General features: G+C 50.5%; 2 protein-coding genes across 2 annotated transcripts in view; one reads left to right on the forward strand and one right to left on the reverse strand.

Moving 5' to 3' along the window:
* Nucleotides 1-12,422, forward strand: part of CNTN2 (contactin 2) — a 28,624-nt gene extending 16,202 nt beyond the window's left edge. Inside the window, exons 8-23 of the mRNA XM_057729908.1 lie at nucleotides 119-294; nucleotides 699-835; nucleotides 1,289-1,418; nucleotides 2,794-2,944; nucleotides 3,066-3,193; nucleotides 3,522-3,697; nucleotides 4,236-4,356; nucleotides 4,868-5,026; nucleotides 5,503-5,652; nucleotides 7,755-7,825; nucleotides 8,136-8,370; nucleotides 8,734-8,846; nucleotides 9,941-10,127; nucleotides 10,462-10,574; nucleotides 11,058-11,226; nucleotides 11,632-12,422. Coding sequence (XP_057585891.1) covers nucleotides 119-294; nucleotides 699-835; nucleotides 1,289-1,418; nucleotides 2,794-2,944; nucleotides 3,066-3,193; nucleotides 3,522-3,697; nucleotides 4,236-4,356; nucleotides 4,868-5,026; nucleotides 5,503-5,652; nucleotides 7,755-7,825; nucleotides 8,136-8,370; nucleotides 8,734-8,846; nucleotides 9,941-10,127; nucleotides 10,462-10,574; nucleotides 11,058-11,226; nucleotides 11,632-11,741 — 2,326 coding nt within the window. The 3' untranslated portion in view covers nucleotides 11,742-12,422. The remainder of the gene's footprint in view (nucleotides 1-118; nucleotides 295-698; nucleotides 836-1,288; nucleotides 1,419-2,793; nucleotides 2,945-3,065; nucleotides 3,194-3,521; nucleotides 3,698-4,235; nucleotides 4,357-4,867; nucleotides 5,027-5,502; nucleotides 5,653-7,754; nucleotides 7,826-8,135; nucleotides 8,371-8,733; nucleotides 8,847-9,940; nucleotides 10,128-10,461; nucleotides 10,575-11,057; nucleotides 11,227-11,631) is intronic.
* A 7,494-nt stretch (nucleotides 12,423-19,916) lies between these two features.
* Nucleotides 19,917-23,593, reverse strand: TMEM81 (transmembrane protein 81). Its single transcript, XM_057728087.1, has 2 exons — nucleotides 22,265-23,593; nucleotides 19,917-21,385 (listed from the first exon to the last, which is right to left on the reverse strand). The coding sequence occupies exon 2, from the start codon at nucleotides 21,089-21,091 to the stop codon at nucleotides 20,303-20,305; it is 789 nt and encodes a 262-aa protein (XP_057584070.1). The 5' UTR covers nucleotides 21,092-21,385; nucleotides 22,265-23,593; the 3' UTR covers nucleotides 19,917-20,302.
* Nucleotides 23,594-23,697: the final 104 nt, after the last annotated feature.

The raw sequence follows: 23,697 nt of genomic DNA on the forward strand, positions 1-23,697 counted from the left end.
GGGGGGTGGGGAGGTGGGGGGTGGGGAGGTGGGTGGCTGGGTTGGGTAGGAGGAGTTGCAGGCACAGGAGAGTCTGCCTAGCTCAGCCCACCCCCTCTGGCTTTGTCTCCACTGCCAGCCCCGTCCCCAGGATCAGGTGGCGCAAAGTGGACGGCTCCTTGTCCCCGCAGTGGGCCACGGCCGAGCCCACCCTGCAGATCCCCAACATAGGCTTCGAGGACGAGGGCACCTACGAGTGTGAGGCGGAGAACTCCAAGGGCCGCGACACCGTCCAGGGCCGCATCATCGTGCAGGGTACAGAGCCAGACACCCTCGCCCCTGCCTTCTCCTGTCCCTGAGGAAGCCGACCCAAAAGTCAGGGAGGAGACTGAGCGGCCCCTTGCTTAAGCCTTCCTGCCCGCAGATTGCACCGGGTATGGGGCCAGAAGAGGCTAGCGCTGTGGCCAGTTCAGGGCTTCAGTCAGGCGTGCAGAAAGCACATGGAAAGCGTTAGAATGATTTAAGTTGCTAAAACAGTTATGGCACAGGCACAAAGTGCCAATTTTCTGGAACCTGCTTCTCCCCACACCCCATCCCAGAATGCTGCTGGCGCCCTCTACTGTCTGACATAGGAGCTGCAGTCCTGCAAATCCAGTCCAGTTAATTAGCTGAGCTCCTCCCAGCTCATTCCCAGCCTTTCTCTTCCTTGCTCCCCGCAGCTCAGCCTGAGTGGCTCAAGGTGATCTCAGACATGGAGGCTGACATCGGTTCCAACCTGCACTGGGAATGCGCAGCCGCCGGCAAGCCCCGGCCCACAGTGCGCTGGCTGCGGAACGGGGAGCCTCTGGCCTCCCAGGTAGGAGACCTGGGGCTTCCTCCCACACACCCAGCACACCATCCTCTGCTCACCTGGTTCCCTCACCCTCCAGATCGCCTTCCCCTCCCACACCCTGGCAGCCCCTCTGGGCCAACTAAGGTGCCATAGGGCAGTTCTAGGTGCTTCTCGGCATCCCAGAGTCATATGGCCTTGGGCTGGTCAACTGGATAGAATCCTGACTGGAGGGTCCAGGGACCTGGGTCCAGGCACAACTCAGCCACACAAGCACTACGTGGTCTGGAGTGAGTCACTCTCCCCTCTGGCTTCCGTGTGCTGACATGCAGGGAGGCCTGGTCAATCTCTGTATCCTGGGATTCCAAGCAGCCCTGCATAGGACTGGGCATAGGAGCTGCCTCCAGGCAGCCCAGTCTCCACTGCACCCACCCCTAAGCCCCTACCCTGGTCCTCCAGTGGTCCTGATCTTCTGCATAGGCTCGGGTAGAAGCACTGGCCGGGGACTTGCGGTTCTCCAAGCTGAGCCTGGAGGACTCGGGCATGTACCAGTGTGTGGCAGAGAACAAGCACGGCACCATCTACGCCAGTGCCGAGCTGGCCGTGCAAGGTAAAGGGCCCAGAGAGAGAGGATATCTCCAGGGACACCCAGGTGGGGGTGTTAGGAGTTCTGAGTTGCAGCAGTTCTAAAAACACACACTCACCTGGCAGTTTTCCTTAGTTTTCCAACAGCTTCTGAGTAGAACTCAGGGATTTAAGACAGGAGATGAGACACTAGACAGAGAGCTCCCAGAGGACAGGGTCTCTGGCTTGACCTGCATCTGACGTGGATAAAGTAAATGTCTGCTGCCGTGAAAAAAAAAAGGTGGTAAAAGTTACTGGAAACCAAATCAACTAGATTTGGGTTTAATGCAGCCCCTTTGCCTATGTGACATTTGGCAAGTTATTAATCTCTTGGTGTCTCAGTTTCTTGATTAATAAAATGTTGGCAATAATAGTCCAGCCCTCATACAGTTGCTCTGGGGATTAAAGGAGATGATGGCGCTAAAGTGTAAAGAATCTGCCCATCACATAGCAGGTGCCCAGTAACTGTCAGCTGGTCCAGTATCCTTAGATGTGTAACTTGAGATTATAGTCTGTTTCCTCCTCTGTAAAATGCACAGAATGGTACCTACCTCATCGAGTTGTAGTGAGGCTTAACTAAGACATTTATTCATTCAACCAGTATTTCTTCAACACCTCCTAAGAAAGGTCTCTGCCTTCAAGTATCAGTGGGGAGAGAGAGGCAAATAAACACAAAATCAAACAAATAAGATAATTTCAGACAGCCATAAAAAATACAGTATAAAGAAAACCCCACAGAGTGGTGGGGATAAGTTGGGCCAGTTAGAAGGGATGGTCAGGGAAGACCTCTCTGAGGAAGTCACATTTGGGATGTGAACCAACCATGTGAAGATCTGAGGGCTTTCCAAGCAAAATGTATAGTAAGTGCAAAAGTCCTGAGGCAGGAAAAATCATGGCATCTTCACAGGACAAAAAAAAAAAAAATGGCCCAGGTGATTAGAACACAATGCGTGAGGGAAGGAGTGGAGCAAGATGTGATCAGAGAGGTGGGAACTCCTCTGTGAGCCCTTGGGAGGCGTTGGACTTCATTCTGAGTGTCTGATTTGTGTTTTTAAAGAGATATTCCTGGCAGCTTGGTGGAGAAGAGATTGTAGAAAGAAAATGCAAAAACAGGAAAGCTAATTAGGGGGCTTTTCAATAGTCCAGCGGAGATTTGGTAGCAGTGGGGGTGGCAGTGGGGGTGATGGGGAAGGGGCTGGATTCTGGACATTTTGCAAGTGGTGCTGCTAGGAGCCACTCATGGTTTGGCCACAGAGGGTACATGAAATGTTCAGCATGTAACCAGGTGACGTCTTAATCAAGGGCAACGGGTACTGTTTTGATTCCCTGGGTGATTGTGGGGCGCTCCCCCTTCCTTCCAGCACTTGCCCCTGACTTTAGGCTGAATCCTGTAAGGCGTCTGATCCCTGCAGCCCGTGGGGGAGAGATCGTTATCCCCTGTCAGCCCCGGGCAGCCCCGAAGGCCGTGGTGCTCTGGAGCAAAGGCACTGAGATTTTGGTCAACAGCAGCAGGTACAAGCCCCGCCCCACCCAAGAAACTCCTGCTCACCCTCACTCTCCCTGGAGGTGAGTCCCCTTCCCATGACTATAGTCTATCACTGGGTTGGCCAGATCTGCTCTGTCCTTGCTGCAGAGTGACTGTAACTCCAGATGGCACCTTGATCATAAGAAACATCAGTCGGTCAGATGAAGGCAAATACACCTGCTTTGCTGAGAATTTCATGGGCAAAGCCAACAGCACCGGCATCCTGTCTGTGCGAGGTAAGGACTGTGGTTTGGTGGAGGTTGGCGGCTCAGCCACCACAGGGCGCCATCCCCCCTCACAATTGGGCTCTCGTGTTCCCATGTTCCTCCTAGTTTGGTTTTGAGGCTACCCCAGGATTTGGTTTCGCTTGGCACCGCTCCCCTTGCCACCATCCAGGATATGCTCCTGCCTCTCTCCCGCACACGTGTAGGGCTGCTAGGAGGTCAGGATACTGTTGGCCTGTTCTCTTCCCTGGGGTTCACGACAGACCCTCCCACCTTGCCTTGCTGCCCCTGCCTGGGCCTATTTCTTCCCCTTCCACTCAGGGGCCCTTTGTCTTGGCAGATGCAACCAAGATCACTCTAGCCCCCTCGAGTGCGGACATCAACTTGGGAGATAACCTGACCCTGCAGTGCCATGCCTCCCATGACCCCACCATGGACCTCACCTTCATCTGGATGCTGGATGACTTTCCCATCGATTTCGACAAGCCTGGGGGTCACTACCGAAGGGCCAATGTGGTAAGACGTGAGGCCAGAGAACCCAGAGCTCCTCCCTCCTTCTGGGTAGACAAGGGACTCAAGATGTCCTTAGTCATCACCACCCCAAAGCCTTCCCCCCGTCCCCCAGGAGTGCCATGATGGCAAGCTCATCCCTGAGTTCATGAGCACTCTCCCTCAAATGGGCAGTTCCCTGGATTCCACCCGAAGTCTATGCATTTAGGAGAGGGTTAGGGGCAAACCTGGAATTCCAGGCACCCGCCAAGACTCACTCCTGTACTGTCCTTGTTATCCTGACCCCCAATGGAGATGATATCATTAACTTGAACCATCCTTGACTGTCTTCTGTAAAACACCATTGTTTAATCCCCAGTGCCCCAGGGGTACCAAGTAGAGAGGAGCTGATGCCTCCCATGGAACAGAGAGGAACCTGAGGTGCAAGGGGTCTGTGGACATAACAGAGCAGGGGACTCTGAGCTCTGCCTCCTGTCCCTTGACTCACTGCACTAGCCAGGGCCTCTTCCTCTGACCGGCCCCCCTTCCTGTCCCCCGTGTGCAGAAGGAGACAGTTGGCGATCTGACCATCCTGAATGCCCAGCTGCGCCACGGTGGGAAGTACACGTGCATGGCCCAGACGGTGGTGGACAGTGCATCTAAGGAGGCCACAGTCCTGGTCCGAGGTGCTGGGGCTTCCCCCCCCCCACCCCCACAGCTCAGAGGCCACTCCTTCTAACCTTCGCTCCCTAACTCCCACCTCTCCCTGAAAGCTGTGGGAAGCGCTTCTAACACGTCTGTTGAGCTGAACCCATCCCGTGCATCTTCCCAGGTCCTACATGTATAGATTATTCTTCCTCCAAAGCCAAAATTATAAAAATCCACTCCTAAACACATCCCAAGACTGGAGAAATTTGTTGAGGCCAGAAGTTTCAAAGTCTCGTGCTGGGAAACCTGTGCACATCTCTATGTGAGGGCCTCTGTGACCCCTCCAACCTCGGACGTATCCTCCCTCCTTGAAACCCCCCTACCCACCACCCATGACTGTCCCCATTCCTTGCCTCCCACCTGGTGTGTTTGCTGCGCCCTCTGCTGCTCCCTCTTGATACTGCACCAGCCCAAGCGGGTCTGGAGGAGGTTGGCTCAAATTTGAAGCTTCCCAATTCTGACCCACTTTGCTCTGACCTCTTGGTGCAGGTCCACCAGGTCCCCCAGGAGGCGTGGTGGTGAGAGACATTGGTGACAGCACTGTCCAGCTCAGCTGGAGCCGTGGCTTTGACAACCACAGCCCCATTGCCAAGTACACCCTGCAAGCGCGCACTCTACCTGCAGGGAAGTGGAAGCAGGTTCGGACTAGTAAGTGTGAGGCCCCACCCAGGTCAGTACTGATTAGGCCTGGCTGTGTACTGGAGGTGGGGCGCCAGGGGTCAGAGGCCAAGACTGAGCCTGGAGCTTCAAAGAGGGACAAGTGTAGGCCCCCTGCCTGCAGGGAGTTCCCAGGCCATTAGGGAAGATGGCCACATAGGCAGAAGAATGGGGAGAGAGTTGGAGGGAGTGGCACTCAGTCTGCACCCTTGAAGCACGGGCAGGATTATTAATGGAGCAGTGAAAACACTGGTGGGGATGTGGGGTGCACACGGCATCTTACAAAGGCTGCAAGGCAGGAGGTCTACTAGTTTCCCAATCATTTCTGAAAAAGGTATTGAACTCTTTGTATATAGCAGGCGCCACCATGAGAGCTGGGTATAAAAAAGTGATTCATACCCAGTCCCTGCCCTTTCCATCCAGACCAGTAAATGAATGCAGAATACTGACTCCCTGGTGCCTTGCAGATCCCGCCAACATCGAGGGCAACGCCGAGACTGCCCAGGTGCTGGGCCTCACACCCTGGATGGACTATGAGTTCCGGGTCTTAGCCAGCAACATCTTGGGCACTGGAGAGCCCAGTGGGCCCTCCAGCAAAATCCGGACCAAGGAAGCAGGTCAGAGCCCTGGGTGAGAAGTAATGTCAGGGCACAGACTCTAGCCCTCCTCAAAGGGAGCCCCAAGCAAGCAGCAATTACACGGAGCTCCAGCCCTGCTCACCAGACTCCGGATGCTAACAGAACAGAGCAGAAAGGAACACAAGTCAGGGCAAGGCCACTACACTGCACAGTGTACTATTTCTTGGGCCACGGCCTGTCAGGGCTGGAAACCATCCAGTCCAAACCCCTCATTTAAAAAATAGGCCAACCTTACAACTGCATGTGAATCTACAATTATCTCAAAGTAACAGGTTTAATTGAAAAAAAAAAGTGGAAAAACCAAAGCTTGGAGGAAGGAAGGGTCACACGAGCAGAGCCACACTTGAACCCAGGACCATGGGGTGGTGGGCAGATATCCTTCCTGGAAGTGCACGAGCAGCAGGAATCAGTTAATGAGGAAGCGCTGTGTGTGTGTGTGTGTGTGTGTGTGTGTGTGTGTTACGCAGGCACTAGGTAAGCAGCCAGTGTCTCTAAGTCCTTCTTTAGATGGTTTCTTTGGGAGCAGGAGGAGTGGACCCACAACCCTCCCTGAAAGACAGGTAGGTATCAGAACCTGAGTGGGGAAGGAAGGGAAGAGTGAAGGCCTAGAATGAGAGCCCTGGGATCCCAAGACCAGCAGCATGCAATCAGGTGCTACCGCCCCTTCTCTGCCGCCGCGCCGCACCCCCCCTCCGCCCCCCCATCCCCACCCCAGGCCTTCCCCACTGGATGTGTAAGGAGGGTCTGCCTTTTTGTGTCCCTGAAACATGGCTCTCCATGTGCCCCAGGCTGACTCTCCAGGCTCTTTCTAGAATCACTCAACATTTTTAACTGGTACCCCTCCTGAATAAAGAATTCCAGAAGGAGCACTTTCTTTGATTGAACTTCTTGGAGAGTTAAAGGGTGAGGAGTGGTCTCCTTCACTGTAGTATGCAGGAGTTGAGCAAAGATAGCTATGATGCAGAAGAAAGATGGTGAGCTTTTAAATCAGAAGAGCTGAGTTCAAATTCAAACTGTGACATTTATTAGCTATGTGACTTTAGGCGAGTCATTTAACTGCAATGGGCCTCAATCTTTCCGTCTCGAAAAGGGTAATATTAACACCCACCTCACAGGATCAAATGGGTAGTGTGTTTCAGTCCCCTTTGCAAATGAGAAGGCCCTAAACTATCACTGGAACCAAGTGATAAGTCTCCAGTTGCTGGATCATCTGCAGAAATATTTTTGTATCTCTGCCAAGCTTCACAACCTAATTGGATACATTCTTAATTTAATATCAACCTTTTGAATACTAGAGACAACTAAGAAATTAAATCTGCCACTAAAATTTAAAAAATAAATAAAGCACCCTGTAACCCAAAAGAAATGTTTTTTGGACTAACTGCAGTTCTGTATTATTTATTCCCCTTAATTTTAAGCAAACTGGAGTTGGTCTCTGTTACTTAGTTTAAACCAACAAGAGGAGTGAGAATAAGGATCGTTTATGGAGTGTATACTATATGTACATGCTAGCCACTGTCTCATTTAATTTTATTCTTCTTACAGCCTTTGAGGAAACATTATTATCCTTATCTTACAGAGAGGGGAATCGGAGGCTCAGAGAGGTTAAGTAACTTGACCAGAGAAACACAGCTAGTAAGTGGCAGAGGTGGAATCTGACCTCAGGTCTGCCTGACTCCAAAGCCCACATCCAGTGGGACTCTTGAAGGACAAAACCAGGGCCCACTGGAATAGTTTCAGAAGGACAGGTGTTAACTCCTCTCTAGATGTTTGGTAGAACTTACCTGTGAAGCCATCTGGTCCTGGACTTTGGTTTATTGGGAGTTTTTAGATTACTGATTCAATTTCAGTACTGGTAATTGGTCTGTTCATATTTTCTATTTCTTCCTGGTTGTGGTTCAGTCTTGGGAGATTGTACCTTTCTAAGAATTTGTCCGTTTCTTCTAGGTTGTCCATTTTATCGGCATGTAGCCAGGGCCCCCTGGAAGGGTGTGCTTGCCCTAGGATGCTTTTCGGGCTTAGCCTCGGGGCTTTTGTTCCCTCACTGCCTGTTAACTGCCTGTGTCCCTTGGCCCTGACAGCCCCCTCGGTGGCACCCTCAGGTCTCAGTGGAGGTGGTGGAGCCCCCGGAGAGCTCATTGTCAACTGGACGGTAAGCTGCAAGAACAGAGGCAGGAATATGCCTGCAGTTCTCTGAGGGGGACAACTTCTACCCCACCCCCACCCCCACCCGGCGGGACTGGTCTCCGGAGTTGACACCGTGCGGAGAGGACCCAGACAGAGCCACTGCACGGTCCTGACTGCAGAGCACACAAGGTCCCTCCCCTCCCCTTGCACCCACTGCAGGATGGACCCGCGGCAGCCTTGGGGCCGCCCCCCTGGGTGAAGGCCGGGCGGGGCTGGAGGATGGGCAGGGAAACGCAGCCGCGGCCCCTCGCCCACGCCACGCTCTTGCCCCTCAGCCCATGTCCCGGGAGTACCAGAACGGAGACGGCTTCGGCTACCTGCTGTCCTTCCGCAGGCAGGGCAGCACTAGCTGGCAGACCGCGCGGGTGCCCGGCGCCGACGCCCAGTACTTCGTCTACAGCAACGAGAGCATCCGGCCCTACACGCCCTTTGAGGTGAAGATCCGCAGCTACAACCGCCGCGGGGACGGGCCCGAGAGCCTCACCGCGCTCGTGTACTCGGCTGAGGAAGGTGGGCTGCCCCCGGGGCCCACCAGGCATGCCCACCGCAGCAACTTGTTCGTGGGGTGTAGGGTAGGGGAGTGTTCCCCACAGCCCTTCGGGGTTCCGAAGGTGGAGTGGAGAGGACACCTGGCTTCTAAGCCATTGGCTTCCTTTCTAGCCCTTGTTGCCTTGTCTGCCCTCAGGCCTGGAGGAGGGAGGCTCACTGGGAAGAGAAGTGGGCCCCAGGAAATGCTCTAGGGACCCCCACAGGGCCTTCACCCTGCACCCTGGGCTTCTTAAAGTCCTAAGCGAGGGCAGCCCCAGTTGGCAGCTGCTCTGTAGAACACAGGGAGGCCCTGGGAATCCAAACCCATTCTGTGTCGGTCCTCAGAGCCCAGGGTGGTCCCTACCAAGGTCTGGGCCAAAGGGGTCTCATCCTCAGAGATGAACGTGACCTGGGAACCCGTGCAGCAGGACATGAATGGTATCCTCCTGGGGTACGAGGTGAGCACCAACCTGGGCTGGGAGAGGAAGGGGTGCGGGGGTCAAGGTGCGGGGGCACCTCGCAGTCTTCCTCCCAGAATCTCTCACTCACTAACCCGGCACACAGCACACAGGCTGTGCAGCGCCATGGACGCAAACTTAGCTAAGCCCCTCCGGCCGATGCCTGTGGACAGCCTTGAAGTTACTGCTTGGCTAGAGCCAGCACTGGACTCTGTGGGAGCCAAGGGAGGAGGAGCGGGTTCTGGAAGGGGCATGGCCTGCCCCTTTCATGCCAGAGCCCAGTGAGCCTGGCATCCTCGGGGCTGTAGAGGACAGCATGGCCTCCTCTGTGTACCAGCTGATCATCCTGTCCCTGAGGAACTCTGGGCCCAGCAGTTTCTCACCTGAGCCTTGGGCTCACGGATGACTCCACACTGGGGGTACACGTTGGATAGATGGAGAGTGAGAGGGAGGAAGAGGAAGGCAAAGAAGGACAAGCAGGAAGTGTCATTGTCTAAGGAAGCATCAGCTTGCTAGTGATGTCGATTCCATTCAGGAGGGTCAGCTCTGGGCTTTAGCACAACAGGTTGGGCAAGCCCCACTGAGAGATAGCTCCAAACTCTGCCCTTGATTTGAAAGAATATCTAGAAGGTCTTGGTGTTACGAGGACTGTGACAATGGGTTTGCATTTACTGGGCAGTCATCACAAGCCTGCTGGAGTCGGGGCTGGGGGACTGCTTTGCAAGTACAAATATGTATTTCATAGCCTTTAACAGAGTCCCCAGAGGATTCCCTGAGTTAATTAAATGGGGCTGGTTTCAGCAGGCCATCACTAGGTTGAGTCTGTGCCCACCCACCCGCTCTCTCGTTCAGCCCACAGATTAAACCCTCTCCCTGGACTGGGCGCTCTGTTGGGCACCGAGAAGGGAGCAGTGTCTCACACAGACTTGTCCCTGCTCTCTTAGAGCTCACCACCCAGCGTCTGGGTTCTGAGACCTGAGACTGAGGTACAAGGGCCAGAGAGGAGCAGGCTGTAGGTGTCCAGAGCCAGGGTCAGGGTAGCCCTGAGGTCCTGGGCTCGACTGCTGACCCTAGGGTGCCCCGACCCCCTTCAGATCCGCTACTGGAAAGCCGGGGACAAAGAAGCAGCCGCTGACCGAGTGAGGACAGCAGGACTGGACACCAGTGCCCTAGTCGCTGGCCTGCACCCCAACACCAAGTACCACGTGACTGTGCGGGCCTACAACCGGGCTGGCACTGGGCCTGCCAGCCCTTCTGCCAATGCTACAACCATGAAGCCCCGTGAGTGTGTCAGCCGGGGTGGGGGTGGAGGGGTGTATTTTGGGCAGTGCCTCTAGGATCACTCCTTCCCTGAAAGACAAATGCTCCAGCCCACAAGCCCTGGGCTGGACAGAAACAAGGCAGCGCATCTAATGATAGTAAGGGAATGGAATTCATGGCCTCTGAAGTGCCTCTCTCTTCTCCGACCTTTGTTGGAGTTTGTTTCTCAGGCAGTGGTGACAGAATGTTCTGGGTACAACTGCTGTGGGCACACATCTAAAAAAAGGCTGGCTAAAAGCAAGGGCTGAGTGGTGGGGAAACAGGAAGTCTCCCAACTCTTTCCCTCTTCTGGCAGCTCCACGGCGACCCCCTGGCAACATCTCCTGGACTTTCTCGAGCTCCAGTCTTAGTATTAAGTGGGACCCTGTGGTCCCGCTCCGCAATGAGTCTGCAGTCACAGGCTATAAGGTAAGGAAGGGATCAACCAGGCATTGAACGCTGAGGAACAGCTCATTTGTATTTCCAGCAGACACAAGGGAGCTGCAGTTTCTAGCAAGAAGGATCTGAGTTAGACACAAGCAAAGAGTTTGGGATTGTGAGAGGCTTGAAATACATGAGTGGTTCTTCAGGGAGCATATAGTAGAGACTAGAAGAAAATGGTATGACTGCAGAAAGGCAGGGTTCATGGAGGCAGTGATGGACTGGGTGAAGTCTGGGGGTCCTTCTGGTCTAAGGAGTCTGCAAAAGCATTTCAGCTGCTTGCAAGTTTTTCTTGTCCCAGTGAGGAGCTTGTTCAAGAGCCGGGTCCTGGTCAACAGGAAACGGGAAGGGTGAGGAGGCAGGACCTCAAGCGCCCAGAACCATATGGGCTCCTCCCATTCCTGGAGCCAGGGAAGAGAAGAATCAGTCCTGGTGTAAGGAAACTCCGCCTGGCTAACCCCCTTCCCACAGATGCTGTACCAGAATGACTTACACCCGACTCCCACGCTCCACCTCACCAGCAAGAACTGGATAGAAATTGCAGTTCCTGAAGACATCGGCCATGCCGTTGTGCAGATTCGGACCACAGGGCCAGGAGGAGATGGGGTCCCAGCAGAAGTCCACATCGTGAAGAATGGAGGTGCTGTCTCTCTCCTTATCCCTCAGGAGTATCAGGGTCCATCCAGATGCCTGAGGCAGGAATCATTCCCACCCAAGCCAAACCCCAGCTCAGCCAGTCCCCAAGGGGGAAAAAGGCGGTGGACAGGAACCAAATGCAAAGTAGCCCCGGAACTGCCCTCGCTGCCCCTCCTTCCCACTCCCGAGCATCCCTGAGCGCAGAGAGGTGAGTGCACTCCTTTCACGGGAATAACAGCAAAGGTCCTACAAAACGCGGCAGAACAAGGGCTGAGAACACTTCCCAGTCCTGAAGCCAGCCCTCTGTGAGTCTCCTTTAGGAAAAGTCTGGATTCTGTCCTGAGGGTGGGACAGGGATGAGCAGGTCCAGGCCCAGCCCACTCAGCCCATTTCCGCCTGCTGGTTTCAGGCACAAGCATGATGGTGGAGAACTCGGCAGTCTGTCCAGCCCCACATCCTGGCACCGTCCTCTATCACTCCGTGGCAACGCTGATCCTCATAGGCTACCTGGAGCTCTGATCTCGGCACCCCTCCCTCTCTGCCACAGCTGGACACCCACCTCCGATGGACACAGCCAGCTGGCCCCAGTCCCTTCCCGATGCCAAGGTGGCCCAACACTGTGCCTGAGAATGGCGGGTTTTAACTACCTACTTTAAAACAGTGCCCTTTTTGTAGGAGGCAGGATATTTCATATCCTGCCACAGGATAGAACCCATGTGAGGATTTTTTCCCTTTAAATCGAGGCACCAGGCAGTAACTTCCATGATGATACTGAACCCTATGCCTGGACCTTCTAGGGTGCCTGGAAGGAAGGAAGGCCTACAGGAAGAAAGGGGTTTAACATGTATCTGCACATCAACAAAGATGGCACTCTGGGACCGCATATGGACTCTGCCCCAGAGAGCGGAGTCCTAAGCCCGGGAATACTGGACAGGAACGGGCTGAGGTGGGACAAAGCATAAACAGCAGCATCCCTTGGTCTAAGGAGAGGGCCAAACCTGGGGACCAAGGACTCTCCTACTTTCTCTTCTTGAAAGGGCAGCACGGCTGGACTCTAACATCGGCCTTGATGAATCCCTGGAGGCCCCTGCTACCTCTCGGCCCCAGATGGCTGAGAACCAGTGCCCTGGTGTCTGAGGCTGGAAGCCTGAGCCCCTGCAGCTCTAGGGTGGGAGCCAAGAAGGGTTGAGAGGCTGGGACTCCTGGTGGAAAGGGGCACCAGACTTGGCCTGAGGCACAGTCACAATCCAGGTGACATTGCCCTCTTAGCCAACACTGCCAACCCAACCCTGTCACCTCAGTGACAGAAGCCACTAGAGGTGGCTGGGTGACTAAAGGGCTTGCCTTGGGGAGGTCCCCCACCACACCAAGACCCATCACAGTTCCTCCAGGATTTGGGCAGGAGGCAGGAGTGCCCCCACCATCTTCCTCCAGCAGAATGCAACAGTAATTCTTTGTGTCTGGAGTCAGGAGTCTTCTGAGAAGGGCAAAGGATAAACATGGCCCTACCTGCTCCCAGGAATACTCTGGGCCATCTGGCGACCCGTCCCCCAGGCTGCCTTGGATGCTCTTTTGCATTTCCCCAGAAGACGAAGGGGTAAATAAATGGGACATCCTAGCTTGCGCTCTGGGTGTACTACCAGTCACAGCACATCAGAGCTGGAGGAGGCTTTAGACCTCACTGTGCCCAAGCCCCCACTCTACAGATGAGGAAACAGAGGTTGGAAGGGGCAGGACCTTCCTCAGGTCACACAGCCTGTCAGTGACGGGGCTGGGATAGCACTCTTCTCCCACCTGCCTGTCCCAGGCTCTTTGTCTATCTGTCTATCCAGAGGAAGGGGTTAGTGCTGAATGGCTATGACCTGGTTAAGAAGGTGGTTAAGAAAGGCAGTGGGCTATGAAAATTCTGCTTCAACAGGTTCAGGTGGGTGATGGTAGGATGACTGGCATGGCTGGGCACATGCAGACTACAGGAGACCTCGTCTTTCTTTGCCTTCTGAGCCTAGCTTCTGCTGGGACCTTAATATGCAGTGCTGACTTGAAGCCCCCTGCTCCCCTTACCCTTGCTCCAAGAAAAGAGGCAAAGCAAGGACAGGGATTCCCCGAATCCAGGCAGCAGTGGCGGCACAACCAGGCACAACATAGGCACAACAAAGCCTATGTTGTGACAGGTGGCCCTTCACGTATAGGAGCAGCGGGACAGGCATCTTGTAGGGGACAGGCCCCCTGAGCCTGGTTTCTGTAGTTTACAGTTAGAGCTCTATTTTGTTATGGTTTTTAAAATTTTTAAGTCCTGCTCTATTTTCCTGGGCAGGTTTATGTTGATGTTTAGCCACTACAATTTTTTAAAAACGTTAAGCTCACATGCCTTCTCCCTGCCACAACTGTACCCACCACCCTGCCCTGGCCCAGGACTGCCTCCCTGGAGCTATCCAATCAAACCCGCCTCACCTGCTCCCATCCTTCACCCCCATGCACGTGCTGGGGGCTCAGCTGAGTGACCATTCTTCCATTGCAGGGACCCAAACTTGGCTAGCATCCATCATGGTCCCCCATGGCTGTGATCTGGCCTGTACCCAGCTCTATCAGAAAGGGGATGCTGAAAGTAGGAAACCTTCTTCCAAGGTTTAGCTGATTCTTTCCTCCCTGTCTTGGCTGCAGCAGGAGAAGCAAAGGGACAGGTGCCTAGATGCTGGGCCAGCAGGGCTGAGCTGGTTTGGCACAGGACCCCACCTGTGCGGCTGGAGGCTGCAGCCCCTAAGCTCGCTTGAGGCAAGAGATATGACTAAGCGTCTTAATTCTGTGGAGGCAGACAGACCCTCTGGGAAACCCGGGGTGTTTTAACTAGGAAAACTTGGCCTCAAGAAAACCTAAGCCCTGTGCACGGAGATCTTTGGGGGACACAGAACTGGATTAAAACAGATGTTCCTGCAGGCAGAGACTTCAGGTAGAGTGCTGAGTAAGACTGACTAAGACAGTAGGTGACTTGAGGACACGCAGGCATGTAAAGTGGAACAGCCTCTTGGCGAGGCGGCTGCACGGGAGCCTGCGTGGAGGCAGAGGGCAAGATGAGACAGCTTCCAGAGTCCCTTCCTACCCTGTCACCTCCTCTGCTCAGAGCTGAGGCTGGCTCCTACTGCGGTCACAACTCGATCCCGGATCTCTCCCCTCTCACACGCCAAGCCCCAGACAGACAACCAAGGGGAAACAGCCACAAACAAGTGCTTCACCCTGCAGCTCAGCGGCCAGTAAGTGCCTGCGGACTAGGGACAGAGCCAGCCTGCAGGCAGTGCTTCAGGGCTCAGGAGAGTCTCTCTTCTGCGTGCACTGGGCCTCCACCTATAGGGCCCTTTGCCCTGGCCCCTGGGTCCTGGTTGCTCTAACAGTCCCAATGTATACCTCACCCCTCGGGAAGGGCAGCTCTCTTCAAAGGGAGTCTCAGGGCCCAGCGTGGTCAGGTTACCTACTTTCATCCAGGGCATCAAATGATACAGGTGGTGCCAGGGAACATGAGGGCCATTGGGCGGGCGCTCTTTTTGATAAAACGACAGGAGAGACATCAGAAAAAATGTCTGTGAGGAGACCCAGGAGTGAGTAATTGAGAGGCTCCTTCCTTTTCTAGGGACCTTTGAGGAATTTTGACAGCTGTTGGGCCTGGCATCTAGGTTAGGTGAAGACTGGAGGGGACACTGTTAAGTGTCCTTCAGGGCTGGGATTCTTGGAATAGAAAGGTGCTCAGCACAGGAAGAGTCTTGGAGCTCCTACCCGCTGGGGCCCCTGTGTATGAGAGTGTGGGAGGAGTGACTGCAGTTACAGTCACTATGGGGGAAGACTCACCCCAGGTGTCCTTTTCCCAGCATATACCGCTGCCTCTTGGCAGTCCCAGGAGCCAGTCTAGTCTAGTCTGGGCAAGAGCCCGAACTGGCTCTAGAATGTTTCACCTCTTTCCCAGCTAGAGGACTCTCTGTGTTCTTCCTGGTCTCAGAATGTGACAGCCTACTGGGGATCCTCTGTATTGGAGGGATAGCAGTATCCTCAAACCTGGGTTTGAGGCACAGATGTGGTACCCTATTTCCTTGGCTCAGACCTCATCTGGGCTTCATCTTGGAGATGAGCAGGGTTGCCAGAGAGGCTCCTGGAGTAGCATGAGGAATTAGATAGGCAATTTTAAGGAACAACAAAGAGCTCCATGGAAAGAGGGGCCTGGTAGCTGTATATATGTTATAGGCTTTGGGAAGGCAGGACAATAAAGGGAAACTGGAGAGGGGGAAAAAATGGGTTAGATAGCTTTCCCCAGAGCCCTAAGAAGCCTCGTGCCCTCAGGTGGGGTGCACCCTGCTTTGGACCCCAGACTCCAACTGACCCACCCCCTCCAGGGCCCGCATAGCTTAGAAAAGCTCATGGCTGGGCCAGGGTTGGGGCTTCATTGGACCACTGACAACTCAGTTTTTGTTAAAATGGACCCCTTCCCACTGACCTACTGTCTGTCTGTCTTACACTTCTTGTAATGGTAGTTATTTATTGACTCTGGTAGCGGGCAGTTCTTAAATAAAGATGGTTTCTCAACCTGCTGAGGCAGCTGGCAGCAGCTTGGGTGTTTTTATCCTCAGACTAAAGAGTATATCCTTGTCCTGTTCTCTAACCCTAGGCTTTTATCCAGTACCTTCACCCTTCATACAGTCAACTCTAAGGAAGTCACAACACACAGTCCATATTGCTTCATTCAGTCCTGGGAGGGGAGAAAAATTAGGCCAAGCAACTTTAAGGCAGGCCTCAGCAGAGTAGGGCAGGTGTTCTCCTGGCCTGACTGGCTTTACCTAACCGGATGAGCCGTAAACAGTGCTTATGAGATGGTACTACTCCAAGCTTCCCTCATTTCTAAGACATTTGAGGTATAGGTTTCTCCCACTACTCAAAAGTAGAGTGTTCCTACAAATCTTTCTTGAGCCGAAATGGTGTAAAGCAAGGAAGCAATTACCTTTTCTTGAAAAGTGAAAATCCTCTTTAGATTCCTTTCGGTTAGCAAAAAACAGGTACTAATGTAGGTTTCCCGTAAAACCAAAGTGGTGGAAAGTGAACTTCAAAAAGCAGGGGATACCTGTATTGACTCAACAGTACCCAAAGGAAGTCTTCTCCCTGGAGAGATATAGTGGTCGCCACCTGGTGAGCAGGTGCCTCTAGCCTCTGCTCACAGCAGCCAAAAGAATTTGAGTTTCTAGTCACATTTTCCAGCTGCAACCTTCTCATGCATTAGACATGTATCACAACTTCTGTTATGCCTGAGACACGTGATACACGTATGCAGCTGTATAAGTGTTCATGGAGCCCTGCCTGCTTTTAGTGTGAAGCAGCCAGGGCTCCATGCTGACCGAATCTGACAGCTTTTTCAAAGAAGAGGGAAAGCAAAGTGAGCAGAGGCCCCACTACTCGATGCCAAGCTGTGTGCCCAGGGCCTGCTCAGCATGAGAAGCCCAGGCTGACGGCGAGCCCCCAGCAGGGCCACACAGATAGTGGTAGTTACCACACAGCCTCGTCCCTCCTATTTTGCACCCAAAGAACTGCCGGGAGCACTGGCCACTCTGGAGCCCAAATCTTAGTCCAGGCAACATCTCCTTGATCCTCCAGAGGCACACCATGTGCATAAAATTCAAAGAACTAAATTAGGTTTTGGTCTGCACTAATACTTCTAGGGGGTTTTTATTCTCTTCCCTGTTCAATCCCCTCATCCTCAGAGTCAAAATTCAAGAATCCAATGCACAGAGGGCTGTAAATCTAGAGTCGTACAATATTCCATCCTGTGCTCAACTACTGCCTTACAACAGAATGCTGGAGAAGTTATATAGCTCTTTTCGGGTCTCAGTCTTTCCATCTGTAAAATGGGAATTACTGTACCCCTCAATCCTCCTCAGCAATGCAATATTACTGTTTTATGGTCCTCTTTCAAAGCAGAGCAAGCTCTCTCCTGACTGCTTCAGCAAAGTATCCAGGACTGAAGTATAAGCTTCGTGAGTGACATTCCCAACTCATGCATGTCTGGTTCAGTTTACAGAGCAGTTTCACTCACAGGATCTCGTTTGATCCTTACAATCATGCATTTCAAAGGGTCAGTTAGCCTGCCCCATTACACAGCTGATAGCAGAAGTGCGGCCAGAACCTAGGTCTTCTGAACGATATCTCATCTGAGGTAGAGAGAATGCGTGCAAGGGTATATGTTAAATTTAAGATCTTTTCAAAATAACAGCAATAGTTAGACTCTCTATGCATGAGTCTAGGCCAGTGGTTCTCAACCTTGGCTATATACCAGAATTATCTACAAAACCTCTGGAATACAAAGATACTTTTGAACTCATGATTTACATATACCTAGGACACTCAAATGGCCTAGAAGCAGTGACTCTGCAGTGGCAATGAGCACATCTAACACCCAGACCATGGTTTCTAAATACTACTCCCCATATTAAAAGGAACCACAGACCCTTGGAGAAACAGAGTCCCTTGGAGATTCAGGCTTGGAAAAAAGAAAGTCCATATGTGCATCTGAAACATCTTGCTGTAGCAAGGACATGTTCAAAGTCAAATGGGACCACACCAAAAGGACAAAAGAGCTGGCCTGAAGGGACTCCTGGCCAAAACTGGGAACCATTTGAACATCACATATATGACAACAGTGATGGATTATATATAATTCACTGAATAAAAAAGAGAATCCATTGAAACCCCAAAAGTAAAGAATAAAAAGAATAGCACTTCCTTCCAGAAAAATGCAGGGTAATAAACACAAAAAGGAATTTAGGGACTTCCCTGGTGGTCCAGTGGTAAAGAATCAGCCTTCCAATGCAGGGGACGTGGGTTTGATCCCTAGCTAGGGAATTAAGATCCCACAGGCCACAGGCCAACTAAGCCCATATGCCACAACTACTGAGCTCGTGCGCCTCAACTAGAGAAACTGTGTGCCACAAACTAGAGCCCACACGCCACAACTAGAGAAAGAGCCCGTGCGCCGCAACAAAGAGCCTGCGTGCCTCAACGAAGATCCCGTGTGCCACAACTAAGACCCAACGCAGTCAAAAAGAAATATGAATAATAAATATTTTTACCAGTGAATTTAAGGAATCCATCATCTTGCAATCCCCAACATGTAATAAGGCAAAGATCATGATGAGTTCCAAAAGACTTGTGAAAGTTTGTCAGAAACCAGGTAATCACAAAGCAGCAGCCCACAGATTACAAAAGGAAAATACTTTCAAGTACACCACTGGAGAGAGATGGCAGTCACCACATTAACCAGATGATCAAGCTTATCAACAGTGAGTGGGTTACCCCGACATCGTGCCTCCTGGGGTCATGCAGTAAGTATGTATCATTATCATGGGGCTCTTGTCAAAAATATTTGATTCACTCCTCAGGAATCTAATCATGTGGAAATGATTGTGACAAGACGTGCAAGACGAATGGCCTCTTCAATATGAATGTCATGAAAAAGAAACGCAGTGGATCTGCTGTAAAATAAGACTGCAGAGAAATAATCAAATAGAATATGTGAAGCTTCATTTGATCCTGGATCAAACATTCAAGTTCAAAGCTCTAAGATTTTAGAAACTGGGAGAAATGAAGTATCAACTACATGTAAAATTAGGGAATTGTTAGTGTGATGACGTCTTTGTGCTTATACAGGTGAATATCGTTATTAGGAGATGCATAAATGATTTAGGGGTAAAAAGGTTACAATGTGACTAGCTTTCAAGTGCTTCATGTAAAATCAACCTACATTTAGAAAGGAAGAGAGGAAAACGTTTGCAATCGGTGACTCCAGTTAAAGGGTCTATGGGTGTCATCACACCTTTCTTTCAACTTTTCTATAGGTTTGATTTTTTTTTTATTTAAAATGGAAAAAATAACAGAGATCCATCGGCCATAATTTAAACTGAATTAGCATCCTCAGGGTGGGGCTCAGGAATCTTATTTTTCAAAAGCTCATCTAGGTGATTCAGACACACGGCCAGAGAAGATAACCACTGGTCCCAAGTCTTGTTTCTGGTACTTCCTCTGTATCAAGAGAAAAGTGAGGGGAAGAAATGCTAATTCTATCAAATAGAATTAGCTCAGCTGGTGGCCCAAGAGCCATTTCCCTGATGGTTCCACAAGCCAAGCCAATTATCTCAGTCTGGATGGCCTCTGAGGGGTCTTAAGACTGGATTTCCTATTGAGGAAGGAAGGTACTCATCCTCCCTTAGGGAGCCTTGTCTGCTCTAAGAAACTAATACACCTGACCTTTCCAGCAACACAAGCTTCAGGGCATTGAAAGAGCTAGAAGGACAGGAGCAGGCAGCAAGCCAAGGAACTGTTCAGGGGAAATCTACCAGCTGAAGAATCCAGTGTTTCGCCAGAAATTCAATTTAGCACTGAGCACAGAGGCTTCACCTGGGACGTATAAGAGGGGCAAATAATTTATTAACATTTAGTGACTGTCTCTTACATACCTGAGTCAGAAGTCACCTCTAACACTCTCAGCTCTGCCACAAATGGGCATATGCCCCCGACAAAGCAGTTTGTTCAATGTTTAGTCTAAAAACTCTGCTGTGAGTTTATCCCAAAACCAGACTGATTATGGGACAATTTAGACAACTGCAAGAAATTTTAAACTAAAGAGCAGAAAAGATTAGGTCTCCATATAGCTACTGTGAATTATTTTTATTGAAGAAAAATACACTTTCACTAGAAAAGCTATTACATCCTTCTACATGATTATACTGTTCAGAGGGGAGATCAAGGCAGGGAGGCATACAAGTTGTAAAGGGAATGCAAACTAGGAAGAGAAAACTCTCCCCAGGAGCAGGGAGATACCTGCAGTCAGGTTTCCTGGGTACCTGATGGGTAGTGAAGATCTGGAAGAGATCCACCCGGGACCAGGGTTAAGAGACTTGCCCACAGCTACCACAGTGTTGCCCCATTCCACATTCCCCACTCACTCCTTTGGCAGCGGAAGCCTCCCTCTTAGCTAATCCACAATCACGCAGCCAGAACACTCCTGTGAAAAGCTAGTTTGGCTTCCTGAGCAGCCAGCCCTTCAGCAGCAAGATTCATGAGGTCTCCAGGCTGGCACTGCTGTGGATCACTCTCAGCCCACCGCACAGGGCCATGCTCACCAACACACCAGCAGTCACGCCACTGGCAGCTCCTATTCCCATGGCTATGGCCACCTTCTTCTTCCATGGTGGGCGCTGAGGCCTAGAGGAGTTGTCCAGATTCACTTCCAGGCCCTCATCTACTAACTTCTGATCCTCAGTAAGGGACTGATGGAAATTCAGGTTCACCAAGTTAGGAGGAAGGACCCTCAGCCCAAAATAGAGCCTCTTGACCAGTCTCAAGTTTTTTAAAAGCTGCACATCACATCGGTAGGTCCCAGAGTCATACTCCTGAGCAGACTGAAACTTTATAAAGTGGGAACTGGCTCGGAAGGGTTTGAAGACTTCATCATCAGTTGAGATGATACCCCGAGCAAGTCTCCAGGTGAATCGGAAAGCTTCTTGCCCAATCTCCAGGATGTCTGAACTCAGACAGCTCAGCTTAAAGTCCTGCCCTATGAGGATGGTGAAATGTAGCATTCCACAGATCCAGTTGGTCAGACATTCCAAGCGCTGAGACTTACATTTCCTTCTCACTCCATCAGGGCCCACCTCACAGACGGTCTCCTCCTTATAGCCAAGGCCACAGGTGACAGTACAGGTTGTGGCATTGACAACAACTTTCCCCACAGCTCCTTGCAGTTTCTCAGGGATGGCCAGTGTTTTAGGTAAAGTCACCACCAAAGGTAGATGGAAGGCCAACACCAGGCTCCCAAGAATGAAACTAGTAGCTAAAGTCTTCATGTCTTAGTAGGCATTTCACCACCCTCAGCCAACACACGAGGTGTTCCAGCTAAATCCTCCACGACATCATAACTTAATTCCTTCGACATGAGATAGGCTTCAAAGGCAAAAGGTAAGATGCATGCATTGTCAACAGAACAACACAACTTAATAACAGTCCGGTCCTTATGAACAGGTGAGGCCACAAGGCAGAAGAAGAAAGTCACAAGGCTGCTGCTTTACTGTCTCTGCTTGTTAACAACCCTCATCAGTCTTCATTCTTTTCACCTCCTTTTAATGACTCTGAATCCACCTCTTGGGAAGACAAGATGAAAAGGCTTCAGAAGCTGAAGCGAATTTCTAGATTACCTCAATGCATAGTGAAGCTGAGTCATTCCTCACCCTTTCCCATCCCCTCCAAATTGTGGGATCTGAATTCAAAGGTTTCAAAATCCCAGTTAAATCTGACCAATATGAAATCAAATGCCAAGTGTAAAAAAAAAAAAGATGAACTTGAATTAAGTTATTATTAACTTTAAATGCTCTTAAACCTTCTATAAAAAGGTTTCAGAACCCAGAAAGAAAAAAAAAGAATTAAGAACTCTGGACTGAGAAGCGAGTGACTTACCCTTCCTAAATTTCTGTATCCTCCTTTGTAAATTAAGACCTCCTTGCCTATTTCAGAAAGGTCACTTTGAGCATCAAATGATAAACTGTACATGAAAACACTTTGTAAAGTGTGAAACACTCTTCGTGTGTAAGGAATTTTAAATAGAAATGAAAATTCATGAAGGGCCAAAAGGCCCTTTAGAATCAATGTTAAATGCAGTTCCTCTCCCACTCCAGACACTCTTCCTTCCCAAGGGTACCAAAGATATACTCTGGGGGAGAGGATACATAATTCTCCCTGCCTCTCAGCCTAGTCTCCCCACCCCACAGAACGAGGAAGGAGCTCATCATTCACTTGTGTCAACAAGGTTGCTATGAAACAGCTATGATGTCAAAAAGATTCTCAGTCACGTAATAGGAAAGATGAATAAGTAGACACTCAGATTAAGAGGTGATTAAAATCAAAGACAAATAGACTTTATGAAACATCTTATTCTTTAGAAGACAATAAGTATTCAATGGATTTCAAAGCTATTTAATCTAGGGAGAAAAAGTTCTAATGAAGAGGAATTTATCTGTACTTACACTTTAAGAAAGATCCTTGGAAGGCAGGAACCTCTTCGCAAGCGTTTTTGTAAGCTCCAGAACGCCTCCTAGCACTGTGGCCTCTATAGAGTAGTTACACACACTCACTGAGCTAAGGAATTTGAAGAGAGATCATTCCTAGATGATCTTTTTAACACTAACTTTTTGCTTGAATTGTTTATTTATAATCTTGTCCAGAGGCAGGTATCTGGACTACCTGGCCACCCCTTAGCCCTTCCAGCTCATATTTCCACACAGAAAAGATCTAACATCAACAAAGTAAGCTGCATTTTCTGTTTTACAGAGTGAAGTGGCTGGTGACTTTCTGAAGTGATCAGTGTCTACAAACAAACACCTACACCTGTTCTTTAATAAACATCCGATTTTATTTACAAAGCATTAAAGCTTCAGCAAGAAGTACCCAAGGCTAAGTCTCATCTCGTACAAAACTACAGAACATTAAAAAACAAAACACTGGGGGGGTGGAGGAGTGACAAAAGAGAAAAAGAGAATATGCATATATTGTACAAATCGAGAAAATCAAACTGAAACGGACAGAAGGTTTTAGGAGCTGAAAAAATTCCAAAAGCATAAATAATTATTAGGAGCTGCTGCCAGAGACACCCTGACAGGGCTGCAGTTGATTTTCTCAGTAGCCAGTTTAGGAGGTGGACAGAGCTTGAACATCCAAACACTCAGGCAGAGGACACCCAGCTACTCTGCATGCGGAAATAAGGCAGAAACCTCTTGTATCACACAGTTTGCATACTACTGCAGTGTACAGTACAGAGAGAAACAAAATGGAAATATATGTCTGCAAAACAAAAACATGTCTAGTGACCCACCTATCAATCTTAACTGCTGGCCTGATATGAAATAGGAAATGAAATTCACAAAACGAGCATCTGAGGAATAAGCAGTGGCATCTTAAAATATAAACATTTTGCCACTGACTCAGGGAGAGCTCTTGCTTCAACTACCGAGTGTTTTGGTTCTGAAGATGGAATGGAAGAGGCTCTTGCTGATGTGCTCTACTTTGATTTCTACACTACAATCCAAAAGGTGATCAATTTGGCTACCTATCGGAGCAACCACCAACTGACAGAGATTTCCCAATAAGCACAGTGTTTAACTGTCCTGTGAAAATGATGATCCAGATTAAGCACTTCCAGTCAGCTCAAAGCTCTACTCGGAGAGGCTGGAAGGCCCTCTCCACACCTGGTTTCTTCACTCTGGGTTTTCTGAGAATTTCAAATACCTAGCGTACATATCCATCCAATCTGCTACTTTTTATACAAAGAACAGCAAAAGCAAAAATCAAAAATTTTTTTAAAAGCTAAGCAACCTTTCACAGAAAGGAAGTGACTGGAAACAGGTTGGAAGGAAAAGGAGTGTGGATACAAGGAGGAGAAACGCAATGACTGATGGGAAGG

This window comes from Hippopotamus amphibius, chromosome 3 (assembly GCF_030028045.1).
Source record: "Hippopotamus amphibius kiboko isolate mHipAmp2 chromosome 3, mHipAmp2.hap2, whole genome shotgun sequence".
Lineage (NCBI taxonomy): Eukaryota > Metazoa > Chordata > Mammalia > Artiodactyla > Hippopotamidae > Hippopotamus > Hippopotamus amphibius.

Bases quoted from the DNA above. Each gene is read 5' to 3' on its own strand.
- TMEM81 (XM_057728087.1), bottom strand. From the start codon at position 21,091: ATGAAGACTTTAGCTACTAGTTTCATTCTTGGGAGCCTGGTGTTGGCC.